General features: G+C 44.3%; 2 protein-coding genes across 3 annotated transcripts in view; both read left to right on the top strand.

Moving 5' to 3' along the window:
* The window catches only part of si:dkeyp-27e10.3 (UPF0606 protein KIAA1549), a 38,107-nt gene extending 31,009 nt beyond the window's left edge, over window positions 1-7,098 (top strand). Inside the window, 1 exon segment of the mRNA XM_061714778.1 lies at window positions 1,190-7,098. Coding sequence (XP_061570762.1) covers window positions 1,190-1,414 — 225 coding nt within the window. The 3' untranslated portion in view covers window positions 1,415-7,098.
* Window positions 7,099-9,530: 2,432 nt separating this feature from the next.
* Window positions 9,531-19,837, top strand: svopl (SVOP-like). 2 transcript variants are annotated; one of them, XM_061714251.1, is made up of 16 exons: window positions 9,531-9,906; window positions 11,480-11,613; window positions 11,880-11,974; window positions 12,170-12,268; window positions 14,099-14,170; window positions 15,007-15,131; window positions 15,229-15,292; window positions 15,408-15,533; window positions 15,705-15,833; window positions 16,898-16,971; window positions 17,149-17,348; window positions 17,428-17,539; window positions 17,628-17,709; window positions 18,892-18,981; window positions 19,068-19,181; window positions 19,268-19,837. In XM_061714251.1, exons 2-16 carry the CDS (start codon window positions 11,496-11,498, stop codon window positions 19,280-19,282), a joined length of 1,515 nt encoding a protein of 504 aa, XP_061570235.1. In that variant the 5' UTR covers window positions 9,531-9,906; window positions 11,480-11,495; the 3' UTR covers window positions 19,283-19,837. The 2 variants fall into 2 exon arrangements, with proteins under 2 accessions (XP_061570235.1, XP_061570234.1); XM_061714250.1 differs by having other exon boundaries at window positions 9,531-9,936.
* The last annotated feature ends 4,617 nt before the right edge of the window (window positions 19,838-24,454 follow it).

Raw genomic sequence — 24,454 nt, 5'->3', positions numbered from 1 at the left:
ACCCACCCGACGTGGACCCGGTCCTGTACCGGGAATCCGGTTAATAATACTAATAGATTCTATTTCTAAAGCACTTTTCATAAAATTATCTCAAAGTTCTACAGAAACCAGCAAACAAAATAAACAAAAAGGAATCAAATCAAAAAAATAGAAGTAAAAGCATAAAAGCACAGAGACAATAGAAACATCTATAAAAGACCAGGGAAAGCCTTCCTGAACAAAAAGGTTTTAAGCCCCTTTTTAAAAGTTTCCACAGACTGGGGTTGACGTAGGTTTTCAGGGAGGGAGTTCCAGATGTGGGGGCAGCGGAGCAGAAGGCTCGGTCTCCCATGGGGGCCGCACGTGGCTGACAGAGGAGGTTGGTGCTTTGTTACCGGAGGTTACGGATGGATGAGTGATGGGTAAGCAGGTCTTTGAGGTATTGAGGGGCATTGCTGTAGATGCAGAGGTGGGTGATGAGGACAATCTTGTATTTGATTCTTGAGGTTATGGGAAGCCAGTGTAGGTTCTGGAGAATAGGGGCGATGTGGTCGTTTGTGCAAGTTTTCATCAGAGTTCGGGCAGCACAGTTCTGAATGAATTGAAGTTTCTGGAGGTGTTTGTTGGGGATACCGATGAGCAAGCTGTTACAGTAGTCGAGCCTGGAGGAGATTAGGGCGTAGACGAGTTTTTCTGCATCTGAGAAAGTGAGGAAGGGGTTTAGATATGTTCTTTATTAGGAAAAAGCAACTTTTGTACAGATGTTTGATGTGGTTTACAAAGGTAAGGTGTGGGTTCAGCTTCACACCGAGGTTGGTAACAGAGGTAGAGAGGGGGATGTCTTGACCGGAGAAGGAGGTGGTGGTTATGGGGGATGACTGGACCTGGTGAGGGGGGGCAATTTGTATGGCTTCGGTTTTGGAACTGTTGAGTTGGAGGAAGTTGTGACTCATCCACGCCCTAATCTCCTCCAGGCAGTTGGAAAGGGCTTGAGTGGGTGATGATGAGAGGACTGGGGTTAAACGTAGGTTGGGGTCAGTTCGGAGGTACAGCTGAGTGTCATCGGCATAGCAGTGAAAAGAGATGCCGTGTCAGCTGATGACACGATCCATTCCCGGATTCCCTGTTCCGAGAATCTGGTCCCGGGAATCCAGTTCCGGGAGTCCGGTTCCGGTCCCGCCAGCTCAAACCTCCCGTCTTCTCTCCGCAGGTGCTGTCGTTCCCCGAGTTCTCCTCGTCCTCGGTTTTCCAGATGCCCAGTTCCTCGCTGCGTGACCCGTCGGCCCCGCCCCTCCTCCTGACCTCGCCCACCCCAGAGTACCCGCCCGAGGACGCCCCGCCGTCCGCCCACACCTCGGCCTCCCTCATCAAGGCCATCAGGGAGGAGCTGCGGCGGCTGGCGCAGAAGCAGGCGGCGGTGACCAGCTACCCGTAGACTCCGCTCGGACTCTCGGAACCAGAACTCTGCTGGCTCTGGTCCTTGTCTGCGTCTCCGAAACCCGACACGGTTCCTGCCAGAGAGCCAGGACTTAAACGGTGTCCTCTCAAGCCCTCCGGTACTTTACAGGGTCCAGTCTTTCTACTCGTCCATCCGTCCACCTCCAGCTCGGCGGCTCATCGCACATCTGAGGCCCCGTTTACACGTAGCAAAAACGGTGGTGTTTTCATGCGTTTTGGCCGTTCGTTTACACGAAAACGAAGCTCAAAGTCACCAAAAACGATCAGTTCGGAGATTCTGGAGATTTGCAAAAACTCTGTCTTCACGTTTGCTTGTAAACAGAGGGAAACATTATGCGACAGAAACGTCAGCAGCGTCACGTGTGCGACCTGTGTTTACAATTAGTTTGGCCACCGTCAATATTTTCTTGTATTATACTTGTTTTATATTCTAAAGTCACACTTAAAAGTAACTCCACTTCTCTGTCACTCTAAACGAAAGAGTCTCGTTCCATCTCGGAAGTAACTGGAAGTTACACGTGTCATTTGTTGACGTTTTTTTCCAGGATTCTGATTGGCTAGCATGACTTTAGACTTCTCGTTACACTGCCCCCTGCAGGTTTGGCTGCTCATAGCACCTTAAAAGCGTATTTATGCGGGTTCGTGTAAATGATGGTATTTTTCAAAACGTAGAGGGGGAAATATCAGTTTTTGTAAATACCCGGCTATGTGTAAACGTGGCCTCACTCACATCTCCACTAAAGTGCTTCCTGGAGTCGATCGCGTGATCGATCACCTTCCGCTACTTCTGAAGCATTTCCTCCCGGACCTCCGGACGTCCCTGGAGGTGTGGACCCGCCTGGACATCCTGTTGACGGAACCGTCCCGGCCTTCTTGAGGTAGGTGTGTCCCGGCGGAGCTCGGGGAGGAACCTCAGAGTTCTGGACCGCCCCTCCAGTGCGACCCGCCCCCTCCGGAGCTGATTGTTCTCACTAAGGTTCTGACGTGGGTGGTCCTTCCGGTCCGCACTGTGGTGCTAACCGCCAGCCTCATAACATTTCATCATTGACCACTTACTGCCTTCCACCTTCCCATCAGCCCCAGCGGCCGGGGCCACGCTCATCAACCATCTTTTTCTCCGTCGACAGTTCTGACAGCATGAAGACGACAAACAGCAAAAATGATATATATATATTAATATATATAAATATAGATAGAGATATATAAGGATGAATTAAATATATGTAAAGAGATAGAATAACAATGAGCACAATATTAATGTCGGAGTATCAAGATGTTACTTATTTTTTATCGCTTATTTATAAGATTACACTTTGTACGCTTTGTTTGAATCAAAAAAAAAGACCAAACTACTGTTCGATGGTTGTGAAACTCTTGTGTTTGAGCTCGCTGTAAATTTTCAGCTTAGCTTAGCTTAGCCTAGCTGCTCGCTCGCGTGTCCGTGTGTCGGTGGCAACAAAGAAAAAAGAAAAAAAAGCAGCTAGCGCATCGCTTTGTTACATGGAGCTTTTCTGTCGCCTCCGTTAGTCTGTGGGCGGAGCCCTCTCATCGGGGGGGCGTGGTTAGTCATTCACCTCGGCGAAGCTTCAGAGCTGTGTGGCAGTACCGCCTCCGACCACCTGGGGGTGTAGTTCCGCTGGAAGGGGTTCCGCCTCGTTCTGACCTCAACATTCGCCGGGCTTGATGCTTGGACCTTCATGCGCTGTGCTGCCCCCCTGTGGTCGGAGGTGATATTGCAACAGAAATTTTGTAAGAATCCTCAGAAACACGCAGATTCGATGAACCCTCCCGTCAGGACTCTGATCCTCAACGACGGACCGAACTGTTCGCTCGCGGGTCGGTTCTCGGTTCCTCTCGTAGACTTAGCTAAAAACACAAGAGGACAGATAAATGTTGAATGTTTTAACACAAGTGAATGCAGTCGTCTTGCACTTTATTTATTTTGCGTGGATGATCAATAGAATGGATAGAAACCGACCGAGTCACGTGAAACAGTTAGTTCCCTTTTTAGTAATTAATTAATAACAAAAAAAAAAGATTGGACGATAAAAATCAACCAGATCGTCGTATCGGGCAAATACAACTTCAGACTAACAAAAACTATTATTGGTTAGTACAGAAGAGTATTAGTGCCATGCAAGAGAAAAAAAATATAAAAAAATATTTTAGAGGAGGATTTCTTTTTCATTATGCACTTTATTATGCACAACAAATGTTGAGAAAAAAGTCAAAATGTCGAAAAAAAGTGGACATTTCGTGAATAAAGTTGAAATCTTGAGAAAGAAGGCAAAATTTCGACTTTATTCATGGAATTTCGACTTTATTCTTGAAATTGTATTTCAACATTAATCTCGACATTTCGACTTTTTTCTCGACATTTCCACTTTTTTCACAATAAAACAATGCACAATAAAAAAAATCTTCCCCTCTCAAATATTTTCCAACTACGATCACGTGATTTTTATTCTAACACAAAAAACAGAATTAAAAGTGTTGTTAGCTTCAATCTCAGCTGATTGGCTGGTTCCCCTCTCGGCTGATTGGCTGTTCCTCTGTGATGACCTCATGGTGCACCGGCTCGTGTTTCCGTCGCTGCTGTCCTCCAGCATGTCCAACAAGGCTGTAGCTGTTCTCAATGTGCCCGTTAATGTTCAGCATGCTGCTAAAAGATGTTTAAAAAAAAACCAAACAAGTGAAGAGTTGTTCCATATCAGTTAAGAGTGATCGAAGAGTCATGACACCCCCGTTCACCCACGAAAAAAATCACTCATCACTGTCATGATATTTTCTTTTCCATTCCTGAAAGATATTTTTCAATCTAAAAGAAGATGGAGGCGGCTGAAAGTGGTTGAATAGAAATCTCTCTATATAAATATATATAAATAAATATAAAAGTATTTTATCCGTGATTGTTCTGCTGAACGGACTCAAAGACCTGCTCGGCCTGGTGCCAACACTTCCCTCACGGACCAGAAACCAACGGCAGAACTCTTCACCGGGCCGAGACTCTCTGATTGGACCTCGCACCTGTCAGTCAAACTGTAGGGGCTTGGCCACGCCCACATGGTGCTACTTCAATGACTGGAAATGTGACTGAAACTCAAATCACACAGAAATATAAAAGAAAAAAGGCTGCAGATGTGGCGGTTGAAGGGGAGGCGGGTCTCATCTGCTTCTCAAATCCTCCTGAATGTTTCCGTCCATGTTTTCTAGAGTTTCTGTGTTTTCTAGATCCGCAAACCTCAGAGAACCCAGCAAAGACCTGCCGGCACTGCAGGCCTCCGCCCGGGACAGAACTGCACCGGATATTCAGCTCAAGAGCACAAACGTAGCTCCGCCTCTTCCTGCGGGCCAGAGCCGCCCGTCAAAAAGCTGCCCGGTTCTGTCCCGGGTTGAACGTCTCCCGGCCGCCGTCTCGGGTCGAACCACATTCCTGTTGTCCTTCAGGCTCCTTCACACCGAGCGGCTTCGCTGCTGGGTCCACCGGGCCCGAGGTCCAGGTGGACTCAGGTCCGGGTGGGATTAGAGATGCACCGATCAGGATTTTGAGGGCCGATCACCGATAACCGATCTCCAAAATCCGTATCTGCCAAACACAGATCACAGCGTGAAATCCATAAATTCTCCAATATTGTTGTCTCATTTACAACACTGACATTGTTTTATTAGGTATAAAAATTAAGAGATGAGAAAGTATCATAAAGTGACCACTGTTGTATTGCAGGCTGAGGCAATATGCAATATTTCACCCTTTAGAGACTCTTATGGTGCTTTTAAACTAGTACCTACTCCGCGCGACTCGACTCGTCTCGCCTCCACTCGCCTTGTCCTCGTTTGTTTTTAAACACCCAGATCAGAAGTAGGAGGTTAAAGCGAAGCTGCTGTGACGTATTTGATTGTGTGATCTAAACGAAGAATACAACAACACTAAAGATGTAGAACCTGGAGGAGATGATAGATGTGCTGCTGGGTCTGTGGCTTGTGTTTGATATCAAGTTAAAAATGAGAGTGAAAGAAGCTTCAAGCGGCAACGCTTTTTTAAAAATTTAGTTTGTGTCGGCGCTGCTGAGAAATCAGCTGGGAGCCGCGAGTGACAGAGCACCTGGTAGATCTGATCGTTCCTTATCTCCCGTCTAGATCCCTTTTTAATTCTCTCCTCAGCCACCAGGTTTATGTTTATCTGCACCTCAGAGTTGGATCATGAAACAGACGTTTGCGCTGCCATTCCCTGTTGAATAAAATGAGGAAGCCGCGAGCTGCTCTTGTGCTGACTCCCACTTCCTGATTCAAACGTCTGACGGCCCCCCGACCAATCGTAGGCATGTATTGTGATGATGTCAGATCCAGGACCGACTCAGCACGCTTAGAACCTCGGCAGAATAGGTACAGAAAAAGTATCTACTTGGCACGCCTCCACCCGCCTCCACCCGTAGTGTAAAAGCGCAAAACGGGGGCGAGTCGAGTCGCACTGAGTAGGTATTGGTGGAAAAGCAGCATTAGAGACGACTTAGACTCGGCTCACAAAGAGTTAGTGTAGCTACTAGCTTGAGCTTTCCTGTGGTAATAATTATGTACAACATGTGCACCAACACAGCCATGTCAATCTCTAAAAGTTGATACAAGTTGTAAACTATAAACCTTAGTTTTCCTGTGGGAAGAGGAATTAAATCTTAAAATAAAAATGAATTATGAATTATTAAGCTTTGTGAAAGCTTTAGCGATAGCATCCGCCGCCTGTAAGGAAACTCTTGTGAGTTAAACTCTTCACACTAGAACATCAACATGTTACTCGTGAAGCGACTGACACGACTGTCGTCCTGCATGAGGGTTTGGATCTGACTGTATATAGTTTGGTAAAACTCTGGTGGTCAATTATCAGTGAAATATTAACGACTCTGCAGCGCGTACCGGGATCCAAGCTGCTAACGACGCGCTAAACCCGACGTCTACAACAGAAAGCGGCTGAGCGGATGAGCAAAGCATATGAATCCATTACCTTACGATGTAGTTCTTTATTTTTCTTGCTGTCGTTTATAGGTCTCTGTTACGTTCTGCGGAGTTAGCGGCGTTGCTCCTTTTCTTTCTCTGCCTTAGTGGCCACTTTGAAAACTCAATATTCTCCTTCGTGTGAAAAACTTTCAAATGTCTTATCAGCTTCGTTGTGTTGAAATTCTTTTAATACATTCCCCCTCGGGGAATCTCCTTTGGACCTTGCAAACTGCAAATTTGTTGTCCTATTCGGACGTTGTAAAACTCCCATACCGGCGACGCCATTTTCAGTGTTGATGTTTTGTGGAGACGGCCACGCCCCCTTAGGACACCTGGGTCTGAGGTGTGGGAATGTTGTAAACGTCATCGGATCGGCCTGCTCTGTTGAAACTATTATTTTCTGATCTCTATCGGGCCGATACCGATCGGTTGCCAATCGATCGGTGCATCTCTAGGTGGGATCCGGGTGAAGCTGCTCCGTACAAACCGGGCCTGAAGGAAAAGTTCTGCTCACCTGTTCAAAGGCAGCCAGGCAAACGCTCAGCTGGGTCCACCGGGTCACATGACCGGGTCACATGACCGGGTCGCACCACAGGACCAGCTGGGTGTGAGCTGCATCCTGTGGAGTTTTCCGTCTGACGGATTGTGTTAACAAACATTAAAGAGACGTGTTCAGATTCACACCGACGTTTGTCTTCTCTATTCTCTATTATTGATCTTAAATGAAATGTTGATGACCTTTTGCCAATATTAACTCTATTCCCTGATGTCATGATGAAATATCCAGGTGATAAAGAGTCAAAAAGGGTTCTGCTTGTGGCGCCGGGTTTAGGTGGCGTGGCAGAGCCTGACCTCTGTGATGTCATCCAGGACTTTCATTTTCATTTTTCTGTAATCTTGAACATTTGGACTTGAAGGTCGATGGAGGTGACGGGTTTGGAGACAACAGACGCTCGACCTTGAACTAGACTCCGCCCCCCTGACCTACTGTAGCCTTGTGTCGTTCACCTGAGAGGTACGGTGAAATGAAATGAATACAAAATGAATTGGAGAAGTTGTTTAAGTCTACTCTGATAGGGGTCTGTGATGTCACCAAAGGGGGAGGAGTCAGACTCAGCTGTCTGGCTGAGTTTAGACATGCAGAGCTGAGGAAACAGATGTTGACACAGTTTAGATGTGAAGTCCAGGTAGATCATGTTTCTCCAAGGGTGTGTGTGTGTACATATACACATTATATATATATATATATATATATATATATATATATATATATATATATATATATATATATATATATATATATATATATATATATATATATATATGCATGTTTGTCACTTAAATGTTTCAGATCATCAAACAAATTTAAATATTAGACAAAGACACAAGTAAACACAAAATGCAGTTTTTAAATGAAGGTTTTTATTTTTAATGGGGGAAATAAATCCAAACCTACATGCCCCCCCTCTAGTGGTCAGTGCAGGAACTGCAGCGTCAGAACTGGGGTAACTGGGGTAACTGGGGTAACTGGGGTAACTGGGGTAACTTGATCTTGTGACACAAAAACTGCTAAAATGCAAATAATGGGCGTGTCTTCTTGAGTGACAGGTGCTCTGCAGTCTGGTTATTTCACCTGCGTGGAGCTGCGCACGCGTCAGGATGACGTCATTGTTATGGATTTATTTTGTTTAAGTGTATTTCAGCTCCCACGGCTGTCACGTAAATCCACGAGGAGGAGAGTTGTGTCCGTGGACCAGGAGCCAGGAGGCAAGGCAAGTTTATTTGTATAACACAATTCAACACAAGGTAATTCAAAGTGCTTTACATCAACATTAAAAGCGGTTAAAGACACAATTAAACAGTAAATAACAAATAAAATGAAATAAAATTATAAGAAAAGAGGTAAAATAATAGAAAGCACAAGTTGTTAAAAGTAAGGGCAGTAGAGTCCAGCAGGTAAGTATTTAATTAAACAGTAATGTTTTTATCCTGATTTAAAGGAGCTGACAGTTGGAGCAGACCTCAGGTCTACAGGAAGTTTGTTCCACCGGTGAGGAGCAGAATAACTGAACGCTGCCTCACCTTGCTTGGTTCTGGTTCTTGGGACACACAACAAAACAGATCCAGAACCTCAGGGGTCTGGGAGCTTCATAGGGAACTAACAGATCCAGCATGTATTTTGGTCCAAGACCAATCAGGGTCCAGATTCACCAATATGTTCTTAAGAAGAATCTTAAGAAATGTCTTAAGATCTAAAATTAAGAAGTTCATAAGAAAGTTCTTAAGTGAAATTCCTCAATATTTTCTTAAGAACCATCTTAAGAACTGTAATTTCTTACGGATTTCTTATTCTTCCTACTTAAGAACTTCTTAAAACATGTCATTGCACGCGCCAACAAACAACATTTATACAGGTAGTTTGCGTCGTTTGCGTGACCGTCAGTCACTCACTAAACATGGAGAAGGAGAAAAAGAGATGCAGGAACTTTTCAAGGCAGGAGTTTGAGGTTATGGTGGATGAGATTAATGAGATTAATAAAATATATTGGAGAAAATTAATAATAATTAATGAATGAATTAATTATAATTAACTACCACGCTAACTAACATGCTAACAAACAGTTAACAGGCTCTTTGTGTAATTAATTACAAAGTATATCCTCAAACTATGACCTACTAGTCTAAACTTGTCTAAAATGTGTTGAAAAAGGTGATATTAGAGGCTTATTATTATTATTACCTTTTCACAGAAGACATTTTAAGACAGGTCAAGGTTGTCTTAAAGTTAAGAAAAAAGTCAAGAACAAATTTGAGAACTTTTATTTCAAGAATACAATTTTTTCTTAAGTTTTTTCTTAAGAAGAAACTTAAGAAGAAAGTTGAGAAAATACTTAGAACTTTTTTGGAGAATATGACTTCTTCTCTTTTTTCTTCTTAAGAAAAAAATGACACTTAAGAAGATTTTTTTTCTTAAGAATGTTTTGTGAATCCGGCCCCAGGTCTTTGTAGACCAGCAGTAAGATTTTAAACTCTATCCTCTGACTCACTTGAGGAGAGCTGCCCCCGCAGCTCCCCGCCCCCCTCCTCACTTCCGGATACACCTGCACAGGTGAGCAGCCGCTCAGCGCTCGGAGCCGCTGCAGGATGAAAAGCGCCCACACGCTCTTCTCCAGGATCCAAAAACCAGGACCAGGAACCAGGACCAGGAAACCCACCCCTGAAACCCCGTGAAACCTGCGGAGGTTCGGTTCGCGTTCGGGTTCGGTTCGGGCGGGACAGGTGAGGCGCGCCGCAAGGACGGGCTGCGTTTTTCCACCTGAGGGGCCCGAACTGTTCCTGTCGCGGTTCTAAACCCACCAGGAAGTTCCCAGGTGTTTTCCAGGTTCACGGAAGTTTCCTCAGGTGACCCAGGTCCGGGGACCCACACCTGCGCGCATGCGCACCTGAGCGCGCAGCATCCGGAGAGACCAGTCCGTCCAGGTGAGGGCTGGAGGCGCAGAAACCAGATCCGTGAGTAAATAAATCTGACACCTGAACAAGTGTACAAGTGTTTGTTCAGGAAACCCGAGCTGCTGTTTTTTTAATGTTCAGATTAATGAATCTGGCTGATCTTTCCCGGCGGATCCTAGATCAGAAACTAAACCAGGGTGTTTCCTTCAGGAAACCTTCCTTCCTTCAGGCTTAAATAACCATCATGTCTCTGATAAAAGACCATAAATATGCAACATCTCTCTTTAAGGTCCAGTCTGAGTCGGAAAGTGTTTTCTTTAAACCAACTTCTGACACTTTTCAGAGGAAATACATGCCTGTCACTCATCAGTAAGCCCCGCCCCCTCAAACACAGATCAGCCAATGGCCGTCGAGCAGTGTTTGTTATTGATCTAATCAATGGATGAAAATGGCCAATTCCTTCAGTTTCATTCGTTTATTGATAAATATAATATAAATTGCTCTTCCAGAGAATTCCATCGTATTCTAAAAGCCATCCCACTTCCTTTAATACGACGAGTATTAGGGCCAAACTAAGACCAAAATAAAATTGGAAATTACGAGAATAAAGTCATAATATTATGAAAATAAAGTCGTAATATTAAGAGAATAAAGTCGTAATATTAGGAAGATAAAGTGGTAATTTATGAAAACTCTAACAGGAAGAGCAGTCTTCTCCCTGTGTTAAAATGAGGAATATTGAGCATCTTGTGAAGTTATATTTTGGTATCGGTTTCATAAATAAGGAAATATCTTTTGGCACATCAGCATCGAATTATTATCAGCATAAGGACTTTAAAACGATTGTGCGACTTTATTCTCGCATGACAATTATACAGTAATATAATATGAAAATAAGCTACAATCATAAATAAATGAAATACATGACATTTAAGTAAAATAATACAACAAAGTAAAGTAATACAAGGGGTAAGTAAAGATATCAGTCTTCTAAATCAGTGGGAAAATGTCACTTGTGCTTTTGTTTCAGTTATTAGTTTTAAAGCTTTTAAATATAATCCAAATTCATTTAAAAAAAACAACAAATTTGAGGGAGTGCTTAACAAATGTTGGAGAGTTTACACTGGATTCTGTTTGACCGGCGCTTTTTTTATTTACCTCCGGAAGTAAATAAAATAAAATAAAAAACATTTTGGAACCAAATAAATATTTAAACAACATTTAATTACTATTGACAGTCACCCACCGACTGAAATAACACCTTCTTTTAATAATTATATGCATATTACAGCATGTTTTTTATTTTATTTTTATTTTTATTTTTTATTCTTCTTCTCTTGATTTGATGGGGCGGCGTTCCAGCGCCCTCTACTGACCAGCCGCCACTGCTGCTGAGTGTCGGTTCCACAGGGACCAGAACTCAGACATCTGTACATTCAGGTCCACACAAACTCCCTGGAGGATCTTTATTTGGGTTTCTGGTGCTGATTGGGTCTTCTGGAGACCTTTAAAACCAAAACAATGACTCAAACTGCCGACTTTATTGAGAGGAAACGTTCACATTGGTGCCGTCTGGTTTACGTGAAGTCTGATTCCTCCTCAGGGAAGCTGGTGTCAGGATGACGGACTCCATGAAGACGGAGCTGGTGAGCGCCATCCAGCTGCAGGAGCTGGAGCTGCAGGACGGACCTGCGGACGACCGGCAGGACGGAGAGAAGCGCAAGACCAGCAGCGGCTGTGAGTGTTCATGTGAGGGTCCCTCCACCTGGATCTGGATCTCCAGGAAGGATGTCTGGGGGTCCTTAGGTCTCAGACCGCTGGTCTAGAGCTGTTAGATGGGCCGAGAGAAGTTTTAGGAAATCTAGACGAGGGTCTTCATGGGTGTTGTAGCTGAACTTATCACCATGGTTACAGTCTTCATGATGGTGATGATGATGAAGGTGATGATGATGGTGATGATGATGATGGGTCCTCCGTGACCTCTTACCTCTCTGTCTCCGTAGCAACCGATGAGTCCTTCACCGTGGAGGAAGCAGTTGAATCCATCGGCTTCGGACGTTTCCACGTCCTGCTGTTCGTCATCATGGGCAGCGCCAACGTGAGTCTCCTCCCACACACGCCACGCTAGCGTCGTCCCCATCACGATTTTCTAGCTCCCGATCCGATCCCGATCACTTGAGTTTGAGTATCTGTTGATCCCAATTTTTCCCGATCCGATCACTTTTTTTGGCTCCCGATACAATCGGATCGTGTGATCCCCAGATCGTGAATCAATCGTGTGTTCCCCCCCCAGATCGTGGAGGCCATGGAGATCATGCTGCTGGCCGTCGTTTCCCCGGAGATCCGCTGTGAGTGGCAGCTGGACGACTGGCAGGTGGCGCTGGTCTCCACGGTGAGGACCGCCACGGCATGGTTCCTGTCTGGTTCCTGTCTGGTTCCTAGCTGGTTACCATCTGGTTCCTGCCTGGTTCCTGCCTGGTTCCTATCTCATTACTGTCTGGTTCCTATCTAGTTCCTACCTGGTTCTTACCTCATTACTGTGTGGTTCCTACCTGCTGCTGCATGAAACATGCAGTACGCATGAGATTAAGTACTACTGCAGTAGTACTTTGGCAGTAGTCCTGCAGTACTCTGGCAGTAGTATTGTAGGACTCTGGCGGTAGTACTGTAGTACTAGTACTGCAGTACTTTGGCAGTAGTAGTGCAGTACTTCGTCAGTAGTACCGTAGTACTAGTACTGCACTACTCTGGCCATAGTACTGTACTACTTCGGCAGTAGTACTGTAGTACTATGGCGGTAGTACTGTAGTACTTTTGCAGTAGTACTTTGGCAGTAGCCCAGTTGTACTTTGGCTGTAGTACTGTAGTACTTTGACAGTAGAACTGTAGTACTTTGGCGGTATTACTGTAGTACTTTGGCAGTAGTCCTGTAGTACTTTGGCGGTATTACTGTAGTACTTTGGCAGTAGTCCTGTAGTACTTTGGCGGTATTACTGTAGTACTTTGGCAGTAGCCCTGTTGTACTTTGGCTGTAGTACTCAGTGTTGGGTGTAACGCGTTACAAAATAACGCGTTACTATAACGAGATTACATTCGCCAGTAACGCAGTAATGTAACGCGTTACAGTTGTAATTTGGGTAATCCCGTTATAGTTACTCTAAGACAAGAAAAAATACGTTACATTAGTTACTTTAAGCTTTTCAGCTACATGTAGAACGGGAGAACAGAAAAGAAAATCAAACTTGCCTTTCAAGCGTCTTCAGGCGTTGCGCTGCAACACTTGTCTGACTTGAGGCTGATTTATGGTTCCGCGTTAAATCGACGCAGAGCCTACGGCGGAGGGTACGCAGCGACACACACCGTACGGTGCGCGTCGCCGCATTCCCTACGCCGTAAGTTCTGCGTTGGTGTAACGCAGAACCATAAATCAGCCTTTAACATGATCTTACGGGATTTGACGGGATTTTACGGGACTTCTGGTGCTGATCTGGGCACTGCAGTAATAAAGTTCCAACTAAAGGACTGTCTCAGAAAATTAGAATATTGTGATAAAGTTTTTTATTTTCTGTTATGCAATTAAAAAAAACTAAAATGTCATACATTCTGGATTCATTACACATCAACTGAAATATTACAAGCCTTTTATCATTTTAATATTGCTGATTATGGTTTACAGTTTAAGATTAAGATTCCCAGAATATTCAAATTTTTTGAGATAGGATATTTGAGTTTTCTTAAGTTGTAAACCATGATCAGCAATATTAAAATAATAAAAGGCTTGCAATATTTCAGTTGATTTGTAATGAATCCAGAATGTATGACATTTTTGTTTTTGTAATTGCATTACAGAAAATCACAATATTCAAATTTTCTGAGACAGTCCTGTACATGTTGTTCATTGGCAATCGAGTTATGGTGCAGCTCAGGTGATATTGCGGAGTAATCCAAAAGTAATGTAACTAGTAATGTAACTAGTTACTTTCAGCAACCAGTAACTAAGTAGTGTAAGGGATTACTTTTTTTTAAAGTAACTAGTAATATGTAATGGATTACTTTTTTTGAGTAACTACCCCAACACTGGTAGTACTGCAGTACTTTGGCTGTAGTACTGCAGTACTTTGGCAGTAGAACCTTAGTACTTTGCCTGTATTACTGTAGTTCTTTAGCAGTAGTCCTGTAGTACTAGTACTGCAGTACTAGTACTAGTCCTGCTCTGCTCCAGATGGTGTTCCTGGGCTTCATGGCGTGCGGCGTCCTGAGCGGTTACCTGGCCGACAGATACGGACGCTGGAAGGTCAGAAACTTTTCAACCTCACTTCTGTTTGTTTGTATACGTCTGTGTGTCGGTATATTTGTGTTTGTGTACTTTAACATATTTCTGTGTACGTCTTTGTTTTTTTTTTTGTTCTTTCTGTGTATTTTTGAGTATTTCCTTGTATTTTTGTGCGTCTCTGTGTGTTTGTGTCGTATTGTCCGGTTCTCCTGCAAAGGCTGATTTCAGCCGCTCATATCTGCCATCATGTATTTTTACTACCAAATAATTTTTTTGTGTACTTTTGTGTACTTTTTGTGTACTTTTGTGTATTTTCGTGTACTGTTGTTTACCTTTTGTGGATTTTTGTGTACTTTTGTGGATTTTCGGGTACTTTTGTGTACGTTTTGTGGATTTTTGTGTACTTGTGTACTTTTTGTGTACATTTGCTGTACTTTTGTGGATTTTCGTCTACTTTTGTGTACCTCTGTGTATTTTCGTGTACTTTTGTGTACTTTTTGTGTTCTTTCGTGTACATTTGTGCATTCCTGTGTACTTTTGTGCATTTTTGTGTATTTTTGTGTACTTTTGTGTACTTTTTGTGTACTTTCATGCACTTTTGTGTATTTTTGTTTACTTTTGTGTACTTTTTGTGTACATTTGGTGTACTTCTGTGTATTTTTGTGTACTTTTGTCTACTTTTGGTGTACTTCTGTGTACCTTTGTGTATTTCCATGTACTTTTGTCTACTTTTTGTGTACTTTTGTGTATTTTTTTGTCTACTTTTGTATATTTTTTGTATACTTGTGTATTTTTTGTGTAATTTTGTATATATTTTGTGTATTTTCGTGTACTCTTGTCTACTCTTGTGTTCTCAGGTGGTGTTCGGGGGCTTCGTGTGGAGCGCCTACTTCTCCCTGCTCACGTCGTTCGCTCCGTCCTACGGCTGGTTCATCTTCCTGCGCAGCATGGTGGGCTGCGGCGTCGCTGGAGTCTCGCAGGGGTCAGCTGACACGCACGCTGCGCTCTCATTGGCTAAGAGCTCTTTACTCTTTTTAAAGGGAAAACTGAGATTGTGGCGTCTGATTTTTTTTTTCCAGGTTTGTGTTGAAGACGGAGTTCTTCCCGGCGAAGTACCGAGCCCTGATGCTGCCGCTGGCCTCGGTCAGTCCACCGCCGCTCTTTGTTTGTTTATTACATCATTCTGCCGGCCTCCAAACGCCCCGCTGACGACGTCATCGGTTGAGATCTCCCAGCATGCTCTCTGCTTGTACGCCAGGTCTTCTGGATGACGGGGTCCATGCTGATCATCCTGCTGGGGATGCTGGTGGTTCCCACCATGGGCTGGAGGTGGATGATCCGGCTGTCTGTCACGCCCAGCATCATCCTCATCTTCCTCTTCAAGGTGCGTCTTCCTCATCCTCATCCTCCTCCACCTCCTCCTCTTCTTCATCCTCATCCTCCTCCACCTCCTCCTCTTCTTCTTCCTCTTCCTCCTCCTCCTCTTCCTCTTCCTTGTATGTTTTTGTCTCTGCTGAACTCTGACCTCAGGTTTCTCCTCCCCTGATCTTCCCAGTTCATCCCAGAGTCGGCTCGCTACCAGGTCTCTGCGGGAAACGTGGCGGCTGCCGTTAAAACGCTGCAGTGGATCGCCAAGATGAACCGGAGCTCCCTTCCTCCGGGACGCCTGGTGGAGCCGGCCGAGGTAGGAACCCGCTGAACCAACCCACTCACTTCCTCCGCTCTTCTTCTTTGATGGATGTGATCATATGATTATTATTGTTGATCGTTTTAACTGCTCAGGTTTTTGCATGAGGAAAGAAAATATTTTATTTGCAAGGCTGAAGTATAAACAAAATTAAAAACAAAATGATGATTAAAAACAAAATAAAAAAATGGTTAGAACTGAAATAAAGAGATGGCAAAAGTTTGATCTTGGTAAACGGTGAGCGATCTGCTCGGCTGTGATGGTCGGAGGAACAGCGGCAGCCTCAGAATCCATCCCAGCGGTGTCGCTACGGCAACATGGACGAAGATATAAGACCTAAAACACTTCCTGATGAACGGCTGGAATCCTCCTGAAGAGTCTCTGACAGTAGCCTTAGCATGTAGCCTTATCATGTAGCATTAGCATGTAGCATTATCATGTAGCATTATCATAAAGAATTAGCATGTAGCATTAGCATGTAACATTAGCATGTAACATGAAACATGTAATGTTAGCATTAGTATGTAGCATTAGCATGTAGTATTAGCATGTAGCATGTCGCATTAGCATGTAGCATTATCATATAGAATTAGCATGTAGCGTTAGCATGTAGCATTAGCATGTAACATGAAAAATGTAATGTTAGCATTAGCATGTAGCATTAGCATGTAGTATTAGCATTAGCATGTAGCATTAGCGTATAGCATTAGTGTGTTCCTTTAGCATGTTGCATTAGCATGTAGCAGGAAGCATGAAGCATCTAGTGTTAGCATATATCATTAGCATGTATCATTAGCGTATAGCATGTAGCATTATCATACAGCAATATCATGTAGCAATAAGCGTGTAGCATTAGCATGTAGCAGGAAGAATGTAGCGGGTATCATGAAGCATCTAGCGTTAGCATGTATCATTAGCATTATCGTAGCATTTAGCATTAGCATTTAGCATTAGCATGTATCATTAGCATGTATCGCTAGCATGTAGCAGTAGCATGTAGCATTAGCATGTAGCTACCCGTCACCTTCAGAGAATGTTTCATGTAAACTTGTGTGTTTCAGACGGAAAGAGGCAGCTGGAGACTTCTGCTCAGTCCGTCGTTCAGGAGGACGTCGTTGCTGCTCTGGTTCTCATGGTAATGGAATTTATCATCAATCATAATCATAAGTTCATGAGGGCAGGGGAGGGGGCAAAGTACTACAGTACTACTGCCAAAGTACTACAGAAGCAGCAGCAACAATTGACTCCTCTGAGGTCATCACTGGTTTCTTTCCTTCCGGGCGTTGTGTAACAACCACCGGTTGGGCCGCAGGTTCGTGGCGTCCTTCGCCTACTATGGGTCGGTGCTGAGCAGCTCGGAGCTGCTGGAGAAGAACCTGCTGTGCGTGACAGACGCCGACCCGGAGCACCAGGTGCAGCACCGCCAGGAGGACGGAGGGAGGTGCTACTGCATCCCCTTCGGGATGAACGACTACGAGACGCTGCTCATCAGCTGCCTGGGGGAGGTGGCGCGTAAGTCCAGGGGGGGGGCTAGCAGACAGTCTCGGGTCAGAAGAGCTAACGCTAACGCCGGTTCTGGTTCCCTCCTCAGTCGTCCCGGTCAACATCGCGTTGCTCAATTTCTTCGGACGTAAAATGAGCCTGACGATCCTGCAGCTGATGACGGCCGCCTTCTTCATGCTGGTCACTGTCTGCACCACCATGTAAGGACCGGAGACCCTGGCCCGATGGTACAGGCCGACCCGGTCTAGACCAGATCTGATCAAACCCCCCCTGTGCTTGTCTCTGCAGGCTGGGCTTCACTGTGTTGCTGTTCCTGCTCAGGTCTCTGGTCTCCATGAACTTCACCGTGGTCTACATTTACACCGCAGAGGTACAAGCTGGTTCCTCTTATTTTATTTTAGTTTATTTAACCTTTATTTAAGCAGGTAAGTCAGTTGAGAACAGTTTCTCATTTACAATAATAATAATAAAAATGACTTGGTTTTATATAGCGCCCTTAAAGGCACCCAGAGCGCTTTACAGAGACCATTATTCATTCATACACATTCTCACCGGTGGTGGTAAGCTAGGGGCAGACTGACAGAAGCGTGGCTGCCATATCGCGCCAAACGGCCCCTCCGACCACCACCAACATTCAAACACATTCAAACACATTCACACGGGGCAAGGTGGGTAAGGTGTCTTGCCCAAGGACACTGGTCCGGAAGACGTTCAGGTAGGGACTGGAACCACAGAAACACTGCCCTCTACACCCTCAGATCCATGGGCGCAAACAAGTGTACAATTGGGAAAGGGGGGTGAGGGGGGTCACACACTTTAGTTTTCCTTATAAACGGAAATAAATGTATCTGTAAATAATCGGAAATAACAAGGGACGGACTGTTGAGCCAGGTTTCATAAAAGGACGAAATATTGAACATATTTATACATAATATTGGGGGGGACAGATTGGTATTTCCCCAGTATTGGAGGGGACACGACCCCCCCAAAGAATGCGTGGTTACGCCCATGCTCAGATCAACCTGATGTAATGCACAGGTCGATCTGAGGGTGGCAGTGTTGTTCTATATCTGACTTTAGAGATTAGTTGTGTATTAATGTGGACCTCCAAAGAGAGTGAACTGTCGAGCCAGATACCCAGATATTTACAGGAATTGACAAATTGGAGTACTGATCCGTCCAGGGAGTAGGTATTGAAAGGGCTAGATGAGGGCTAGGTGCTAGGTGATATACGTGGTAGATTCCCGTTGAATATCATGCTAGTTTGCAAGGAAGTCAAGGCAGCGTCCAGGGAGGGACTGGATGTGTACAAGATGGTATCGTCGGCATATAAATTAATGTGCGAACTGCCTGCAGCAGAAGCAATGTTGTTTATGTAGAGTTTAGTTCTGGTGTCTGCTGGGGGCCAGGGGCATTGTGGGAGATTTGAGACTAGTTTTATTGGGAGGGGGGGCCTCGTTGATCAGGTTTACGGTGGTTTCAGTGCTGGTTCATGGACCACCTCGTTAAAAGCCTGAGAACATGAACGCCCCTCACCAGTTCTGTCCCCCAGGTGTACCCGACCGTGGCCCGGTCCCTGGGGATGGGATTCTGCACATCGTTCAGTCGGATCGGGGGGATGATCGCTCCGTTCATGGCCCAGGTGAGTCCCTGGCCCTGGTCCTGGTCCTGGCACTGGTCCTGGTCCTGGTCCTGGATCACCTCCTCATGTCTCTGTGTGTTGTTCAGGTGCTGATGTCCCAGTCGGTGATTCTGGCCGTCACCCCGTTCGCCGTGACGTGTCTGATCTGCGCTCTGGGAAGCTTCCTGTTGCCCATAGAAACCCGAGGACGGGCTCTGCTGGTAGGAGACGCGCTGCAGCTCCGTCAGCTTCCCGTCTCATCTTTTCTTCAACAAACACTGACGCTGCATTAATCTTGTGTTTTCAGCAATCCTCCCCCTGATGTCTCTGCTTGCTGTTCCTTCTAAGTGGAACGGATTTAAATATGTTACTGGGATCTGACGTTACTGGGACGTTACTACAAACCGGAAGTAGAAGAGTGCTGCTGGTGTTTACATGAGTCTGAAGTCCTGAAGTCGGTCCGGGGAGCCGCGCCGAGGTCGTGGCCCTCGTTTCTGTCCATAATGTGACACACAGTTGACAACAACCAACCAAAACTACCCAACCAATGGACTAAAGCCAATCAACCAGCCAACCAAACCTAACCAACCAGCCAATCAACCAGCCAACCAGCCAGCCAGCCAACCAACCAACCAGCCAATCAACCAGCCAGCCAATCAACCAGCCAACCAACCAACCAACCAACCAACCAACCAACCAACCAACCAACCAACCAACCAACCAGCCAGCCAGCCAACCAATCAACCAGCCAACCAACCAGCCAACCAACCAACCAACCAACCAACCAACCAACCAACCAACCAACCAACCAACCAACCAGCCAGCCAGCCAACCAGCCAACCAACCAGCCAACCAACCAACCAACCAACCCAGTCACGGGAGACTTTGTCAGATCTTTTCTTTGAAGGTTTAACTTCTCAGGATTTTTAATGCAGCATAAATGTAAACATGTAGAAGTCTCTGAATAACTCTTAAATAGAACCACAGAACAAACTAGAGCAAACACGTTTGTCTGTTTGTGTAAAAGTCAACTGTTTACAACAGTTTTGAATGTAAAGTCTGTGTCTCTGACGAGCTGCCTCACGTTGTACAGATGTTGATTTTATTGAATACAAAATCCCTCGAACCTCACGGTGAATCACTTTGTTGTTATTTAAAATTACTATCATCAGTCGTCATGGTTACCACACGGAGATGAGTGGATGACACACAGGTGGAGGTACAGAGGTGTTGAGGAGGGACGGCGGTCAATGTTTGTTCAGATTCCAGATAAACAGAGGTCAGGAGTTCTGGAGCGACGCTGCGGCGTGAGTGGAGGTCTGGAGGAGCAGATATCTACGAGACGAGCGGGACGGAGGTGAGGTGTAGGAGACGGAGAGCATCAGGGTTCAGCTCTGAGCCCCCTCCTGTTTGCTTTGGTGATGGGATGGCGGTCGGACAGGAGTCTCCGCAGATGTTGATGTTTGCAGATGACACTGTGGTCTGTGGTGGGAGCAGCGAGCAGGTGGAGAACTGGGGGAAATTATTATTATTATTATTATTATTATTAAGACCACCAGCGAGAGTCAAGAGGAGGGTCTACGAGACGGTGACGCTGCAGGAAAGACAGGAGGCGGAGCCTAAGATGCTGAGGTCCTCCAGAGCATAGACATATATAAAGGCTAGATGACTCACGGCGGAGTCTCCAGCGTCGTTCACCCACGGCCATCTTGCCACAGGAGACTCTCTGGTGCGCATGCGTGCGCTATAGTTGTTGCTGTTGGAGGGTGAGTGGTCTGTACAGACAAAAATACTCATAACTTGCTGAAATCTTGACGGATTTACAAACGGATTGGTTCATCATAAACGTCATTAACGTGGGTATGATTCGGGATGCTTGGACATGTTGAAATTGTATCTCTTCGTTGCGAAAAACGACCTAATCATGCAGCATATACAATAGTTGTGTATCACCACTAACTAACGTTACCTGCCCAAGTTATCAAGGGTGACCACCAGTACTCAAGTTGTAAAAAAAAAAATCAGGGGGGATGGTAGATTTTATCATATGGGGACAGATAATTTGTGCTGATTACAAATAATATAATATATTACAAATAATAGCAGTGACCAAAACACCTGCAGAAATACTGCAGAAATGACATAGCAGCAGTTAAATGCAGCCTTCTGTAAGCTTTAAATATCCACTGGGCTTACATCAAATACATCAAAACACAACAATAAAAACACTTTTCTGAACTTATCAATATGACTCTGTCCTTCACAGGATAAGTAAAATGGATCACTGCAAAAACTCTAAATCTTAACAAGAATATTTGTCTTATTTCTAGTTAAAATGTCTCATTTTAGTAAAAAAAATCTCATTACACTTAATGGATAGAGGTATATATATATATATATATATATATATATATATATAGACACACATATGTAATGTAATGTCATGACGTAAATACATCATAATGTAATAATATATTAATATGTTATGTCATATGAATACATGTTATATGGTAATAATATGTATATATATATATATGTTATATGGTAATAATATATATATGTTATAATGTAACTATAAATATTACTAAGAATACTATAGAAATATTTATTAAATATGAAAACCATGTCATGGCTATCTGTTTCTGGTTATTTTCATATAAAAGTACGTTTTTCAATGTTTATAATTATTCACAAGTATGCAGTGTCATAACTACATCTCTGACGTTCATGACAAACCAAACTGTTTGAAAATCTGTTGAGAATTGAGCAAGTTAAGGTTGTTTAAGCAGTACATGCTCCATTGAACACAATGTTATTCTGAGCGAGCTCTCCTGTGGCAAGATGGCCGCCGTGTGACGACGTCGCTCTCCATTGGCAGCAGCGCGGACGAGTCATCTAGCCTTTATATATGTCTATGCTCCAGAGGGACGAGGGTGGGTGGGTTAGGCATGGACCCGTCGGATACCCCTTTTCCACCAAACCGGTTCCAGTGCTGGATCTGGTTCACAACTCGTTCAAATTTAAAACCAGCTGAGAACCGGTTTCCTTTTCCACAGCTCGGGGTCTAAGGGGAGCCATGTCAGTTACGTCGCTGCGTTGGCGTGAAAGTTGCAGCAACAACAAGGTATCTGCTCTAATAGGACTTGGTCCTCGTAGCTCCTCCGTGGACACACTCCCCCCCCCTCCGCTTACGTAAGCGGTTCTTTCCTCTAGTCCAGCAAAGAGTTGCTGCTACCTTGGAACTGGTTCTTCTGGCCCGGAGCCAGTTCTTTGTCAGTGGAAACAGAAAACCCAGTTCCAAACTCAGCACTGGCCCAGAACCAGAACCAGCCCTGGAACAGGTTTGGTGGAAAAGGGGTAAGTGGGACACCTCCCTTAATTCAAACATCTGCATCCATTTCTGTCCGTCTTTCCTTTAGTTAATTTTCACTTGAGTGAAATGCATGGTGGTACGGATGCTGCTTTTCACAATGCATTGTGGGAGATATTGAGAGTGTTAAACAATTTGTGCAGAAGAAATCATGAAGTTGCCTTCTGCGTTGCCGTGGCAACGAGATGACGAGAAGGATTTCCAAGTGTTTTCCGAAGGGAAAGGTTGCAGTTCCTCTACGGACCACCGGGGGGAAACCGCCGTCGATTCTCATGGTAGAATCTCAGGAGATATATACAGTCTGGTTCTCACTCTGGTTCTCAGTCTGGTTCTGGTTCTGGTCTCCAATGTTGGATTTAACATCCAGGACACCTGGACCGGAGGGTTCTGGTTCCACAGGTAGTCGAGCATCGACCTAGCTCGGTGCGATCACCCCGTCCTCCTCGCGGCGGCGCCGCTGCACCGTCTCATCATCGTCTTCCTCACTGCAGCTTCGATGAAGATGATCTCTGGCGTCTGTTTGGCTCGTTAAGCTCGTTACCTTCAGATTACTAACGGATCAGGACCAGCTCTCTGGGGGCGGGGCCTGCTCCCTCTGGCCACGCCCCCTGACCTCAGGGACACACTGAGTGTGTGCTTGTTAGTGTGTGCATGTTAGTGTGTGCTTGTTAGTGTGCGTTTGTTAGTGTGTGTTGTGTGTGTGCTTGTTAGTGTGTGCTTGCTAGTGTGTGTTTGTGTGTGTGATTGTTAGTTTTAGTTAGTTAGTTAATATTTATTTTGGTCAATCACAAACAAAAATCAACAAACAAGATAACACAGGTTTTTCCCTGGTCAACATTGTGATTATTTGACCAAAAAGGTCTGGGCTTGAAGCATAAAGCTTATCTTGCCCACCTTTTCACTGAATAGAATACAAAAAGAACAAATGAAGTATCATAAGTCTACACAAAATAATAATAATAGTAATAACAATAATAATAACAATAATGATGATGATGATGATAATAATATTAATAATGATAATAATAATAATGATAGCTCTGAAAACAAAAAGTGAAAAGATGTTAAGGAAACCGACAAAACCAATTTAAGTTGTCATTTTATCTCATGCATGTGTGCATTCTTCTTTGTTTGCTTATTCTGCTTCTATATATGTGTCCATTACCTTTGCTTTGAATAATATCTTGTATACTTTTATTGAGTTTGCTAGTTTAAGGTCGTTATCTAATTAGTTCCACAGTTTTACTCCTAAAACGGATAAACATCTGCCCCATTGTATTTGTTCTTATTGCTGTTGTGTCGAACATTGTGTGTTTGTTAGTGTGTGCTTGTTGGTGTGTGCTTGTTAGTGTGTGCTTGTTGGTGTGTGCTTGCTAGTGTGTGTTTGCTAGTGTGTGTTTGTTAGTGTGCTTGTTTGTGTGTGTGCTTGTTAGAGTGTAATTATTTTAGTAATATTTGAAAGAAATGTTTACATGTTGATAACATTAAAGTGAAGTTATCAATTTTTGAAAGAATCAAATAAAGTCTTTGTAGTAAACAGTCATTAGGTGACAGAATGAGTACAGACAGTTCCTCTGCAGTATATGGAGGTCCACTCTTTGATAGGTAGACATCGCTCAAGGATTGAAGTCCCCTCTTGGCAATTTCTTTAAAAAAAAATAAAAGGTAAAAGGCCTTAAAAGTAAATTTTCTATCCTATTGTTTTGTTTTTTTTTAATGACCAGAAACAGAGGTCCACTGTTAGTTGAAGTGCAATGACAGGTCCACTGATGGTGACAGTGCAGTACATGTGTATGTGTGCGCTTGCTAGTGTGCGTTTGCTAGTGTGTGTTTGCTAGTGTGTTTGTTGTGTGTGTGTTAGTGTGTGTGTTTGTTAGTGTGTGCTTGTGAGTGTGTGTTTGTTAGTGTGTGTTTGTTAGTGTGTGTTTGCTAGTGTGTGTGTGTGATTGTTAGTGTGTGTTTGTGGGGACTTGTGATGGTCTGAGATCACGCGGGGACGTTTGTTGAACGTGAGGTCAGTGTGTGTCTAGGGGGGGTAGTGAGTGAGTGAGTGTGTGGAGGGTGTGTGTGTGGGGGGGGGTTAATATGTGTGTGTGTGTGATTAGAGGGGATTAGCTGCCACCA

Source organism: Cololabis saira, chromosome 23 (genome assembly GCF_033807715.1).
Source record: "Cololabis saira isolate AMF1-May2022 chromosome 23, fColSai1.1, whole genome shotgun sequence".
Classification (NCBI taxonomy): Eukaryota; Metazoa; Chordata; class Actinopteri; order Beloniformes; family Belonidae; genus Cololabis; species Cololabis saira.
This window is presented reverse-complemented; position numbering and strand designations above follow the sequence as displayed.

Excerpts from the sequence above, each read along its gene's own strand:
- svopl (XM_061714251.1), top strand. The coding sequence starts at position 11,496 with ATGACGGACTCCATGAAGACGGAGCTGGTGAGCGCCATCCAGCTGCAG. Across the intron at positions 14,171-15,006 it reads ACAGATACGGACGCTGGAAG|GTGGTGTTCGGGGGCTTCGT; the intron begins GTCAGAAACTTT and ends TTGTGTTCTCAG. Across the intron at positions 15,293-15,407 it reads TGATGCTGCCGCTGGCCTCG|GTCTTCTGGATGACGGGGTC; the intron begins GTCAGTCCACCG and ends CTTGTACGCCAG.